This window comes from Juglans microcarpa x Juglans regia, chromosome 2D (assembly GCF_004785595.1).
Source record: "Juglans microcarpa x Juglans regia isolate MS1-56 chromosome 2D, Jm3101_v1.0, whole genome shotgun sequence".
In the NCBI taxonomy this organism is placed as follows: Eukaryota; Viridiplantae; Streptophyta; class Magnoliopsida; order Fagales; family Juglandaceae; genus Juglans; species Juglans microcarpa x Juglans regia.
In genome coordinates, this window is record NC_054596.1 from 41,135,715 (window position 1) to 41,139,650 (window position 3,936).

At 37.2% G+C, this 3,936-nt stretch overlaps 1 protein-coding gene across 1 annotated transcript; it reads right to left on the reverse strand.

Moving 5' to 3' along the window:
- Window positions 1-2,659: 2,659 nt before the first annotated feature.
- Window positions 2,660-3,627, reverse strand: LOC121250863 (LOB domain-containing protein 29-like). The gene is made up of 2 exons (XM_041150093.1): window positions 3,349-3,627; window positions 2,660-3,248 (listed from the first exon to the last, which is right to left on the reverse strand). Exons 1-2 carry the CDS (start codon window positions 3,625-3,627, stop codon window positions 2,829-2,831), a joined length of 699 nt encoding a protein of 232 aa, XP_041006027.1. The 3' UTR covers window positions 2,660-2,828.
- Between the last annotated feature and the right edge of the window lie 309 nt (window positions 3,628-3,936).

Below are 3,936 nucleotides of genomic sequence, written 5' to 3' on the forward strand. Positions count from 1 at the left end.
TGCACGAATGGCACCCCGTTTCAACTTTCGAGAAACTTAATTAGAGCAAAACCTCCGTATAATGCTAGGAATAAGATCAGTTTAACAATTGGAAGAGTACTGTTATCTTCAGCCTCATGTGCCCTATAAGCCCAACAAACTTTCCACTAGGGTTAAAATAAAGAATAAATATACTACTTTATTTTTAAGAAAATGTTCTCTTTGGGTCTTTGTATAAGTAGTAAGCTGTACAGAAGTAATTGGGTACCACAGTTTTATTCTTCGACCTTGGATCGAAGAAAGGGGGACATAATACCAGCATCTGGATTCTGCTCACATGGGTTTTGTACATGAAGAGATCATATGGCATAGGCTGTCTTTGTTTATGTTTATCCTACTTATGTTGTATCTCCTCATGTACTTTTCCTGTCCTCTACTTTTTGCCAGCATGCAGGGTAAAACCTGAAAGTTAACCTAGCTGCTCATCGATCATTGAGTAGCATACCAGAAGTGTAACGTTTCTTTCTAGCATCTCAAAACAACATGACAACCTAAGAGCAATAAATTCTTAGTCAAGACAATTATATTTTACAGGTTTGCTAGTATCCTAGGAACAAAAGATAGATTGATCACTTAGGCTGTAAGGGTGGTCCAAACACGCCACTGATTGCACAAAAGGCTTGGCTTTCGAAATAAATAATATTGTACCATTGAGCTTGAGAATATTGTCTCTGGGACTATGGTCTATGGTAATTATTATATCTGATCAAAGCCAAACCGCACGTTCTCATTCTGAAACGTCTTCTCAATGCCTTATAAACCAGTAGCAATTTTTAATGCAACAGTTAAAAACTGTAGCTCACAAACACATCCAATTAACCGGGGGCCTTCTCTCTCTCTCTCTCTCTCTCTCTCTCTCTGAACTTTCAAGTCAGCTTCTCACCATATATAGAATATCGGTTAAATATGCATATGGTCTTAGAGAAACAAGAACAAGGACTTAATTAATTCTCTGTCATCTGCAAAATGCTCAAGCTGGAATGCATGCAGATAAGCGCACTTAAGCATGTTAAGTAAAACTGACAAGTTGATTCTATTGTTTCTCCAAAAGCTTCAGATTGCAGGCAAGAATATACAGCTGATTCTCAGAAGCTTTTCCAAAAGGATATGGTAGAAATGGAGATTGCCTCATATATAATTTCTTCTCTTCTGTTCTTCTAGGAAAAACAATTACAACGAAAAACAACTGATCATGTTCAATATTACTTCTTACATGCTTGAAAGGTAAGGTAGAGTTGAGCCTGAGATGCACTTGCATAAGTCTATTGACGTGCCACATATAATCAAGTACATGCCTGAAAATGCTGCAAGGAGAGACTAGATATACATGCATGCAGTGTCTTCAATCAGACTCAAACTCAACCAGGAATCTATTGCACGATGCATGGAATATTAACTTGAAGATTGCAAGTTCTAATTACATATTTGTAGAGCTAGCAAACGTCTAAAGAAGCGGTTTCTACATTATTAGTTCCCGAGGGATAACATTTTGTGAAGAGATATTGATAATAACAGACTTGAAGAGAAAAGTTTTTCACTTTGGGGAAATGTGTGTTTAGATGTAATTCTCAAGCACTGACAGCATTGAGAAATGGGGACAATAAAAAGAAAAAAGAAACCAAGTGTATGAAGACCAAATTAAGTTGGGTTTTCCCCGAGTCACCTGACAAATAAATCGATCAGGAATCTTTTCTTGGGATCGCATATGTTAGTCAGAAACAGGGTACTTCATAATACCCATGCTCAAAATAGACACAATTACAAATGTGCACTTTCATGAAATTAAATATCATATATCACCTAATTACTAGTTCCACTCATCCATGTTTAGATATTTATACCATGGAAAGGAACAAATAACATGACTGATATTAAAGTAATGAGTTATTAAATATCACACACAGGAAGCAAGGATGCGGAATTCATGCTCGATGCTCATTCAATGCAAGAATTAGATAAAGAAGCTAGTATCTGTGTCTCATTTGCACTGCAACCTTCTGGGAACAAACTGATATCAGTCATCTATAGCTGCCTTATCAATCACCAAGACAGGAGAAATGGAAAACAGTTAATATAAATATGGTCATCACCAATATATAAATCAAAGCTGCAGACACTGGAAACTTAAGTCATTCTCCAAAAGCTTTTTCAATGTCAGAATTAGGTAAAGAATCTAGTTGCTTGAGTAACTCATTTACTACACGCGGGATAACAATAGCTATTTCTCAGTATCTTATAAGAAACTCTCTTACAACGAAGTGAATCTTTAGGTTACACAGCTCTGATCATGAAAGTCTAGCAAGAAGCTAGGGTAGATAAGTTAGTATATATAGATCGTTTACTTAAAAATAACATCCACTAATGCCATGCTAGAAAATTCTCAAAAATAAGAGAATTAGGTTTTTGAAGGGAAAGTAGTATATATCAAACTAACAAAGTGGGGAACTGTATCGTGTATTAGGTCAAAATTTCAGGGTCTTTATTAGCTAGGTCCGTAAACAAACAAATTGGCTCAAACAAAAGCATATCTTCTCTCCAGTTTACCAAAGAAGTCCACCATTAATATTCTACTCATATCCAAGATTACACTAGATTAAAAAAAAAAAGTCATAGGGTTGATTTTAGGGTGCCCAATTGTATAAACATTTCTAGGGTTTCTAGCTTATTTATGGCAACAAAAGTGCATGTTTCAAGCTATGCATGCAGCAGCAATTCAGAATTGACAAATAGTCTTGATCACCCGTTGATCATCTCTTGTGCTAAGGCCCGTACTCTCTTCAGGAATATTGCTACATATAGCCAAACGCAACTGACTGATCAAGCTCATGATGATCAGCGTCTTGGAGAGTCCATTCTATGTTGTTCTTGTGCAAGTCAAGAGAAGACATGGAATGCGAAGCCTCTTCATAGCAAGCATTTGAGGCATTTTCTTCAGGGTTGACTGAACTTCCGTAGTTCCCAAAAGAGTTCTCCATGAACACATTCTCGTCGTATGGAATTGTTGAGGCATTATTGGAGATAATGTTTGTACTGAATTGTGGCATCATGTAATTGGTAATTTCTGACTGAAACCAACTTTGGACATCTTGTGGGTGAGAAGGTCTTCCGTAGCACTTTTCATTAGGGTTTGCATTGACAGAACCATCGAGGAAGTTTTGAGCTGCTTGTAATTCCTTAAGAGATGCTAGTTGAGTTTGTAGATTTACAACCTGCAGAAAACAAAGTAGAATGCCATTTATTAATTAGGAGTTAACCCAAATTAGGGTTTCAGTCATTATATATAAAAAGAGAAAGTCAAAGGGTGAAAACCTGCTGCTGAAGAGCAAAAATATGTGAAACACAGCCATAAATAGGATCTTGAAGCCTAGCCTGCGCTTCATACGAGATTGTGACAGCCGCTTCACAACGATTACTCACCGGGAGGTGAGCAAGTAGCTTCGATACATTACTTGCACCGAAAACCTTATGGATGGCGGAGAAATGGGTAGCTCCCTGTTCATGGCAGAAATAAGGAGCAAAAACACATCCCCTAACACATTTCCTTCTCAGGAATTTGCAAGCTCCACAAGGAGAACCTGAACCAGTCATCTTGATCTTTTACAGCGTTTTGGTGCTGGTTGGCTTTCTTGGCTTTGTGCAAAGCTGCATTATCACCATGTTTATAAACACCAGAGGAAGAGAGGGTGGATCATATTATAATGTATACTTAATTAGACTAGGTCCCCTTAATGGGCTGCAGCTTTCATTATTTTTTTCATTTTAAAACTCTAGATCACTCCTCCATACTAAATAAGATTCCATTTAACATCCTTATAAGACAAAAGAGCTAGCATAAACCAACCCCAATTCTCCATTTCTTTATGATTGGATATGGTATAGGCGCTCATTTTCTGAGTA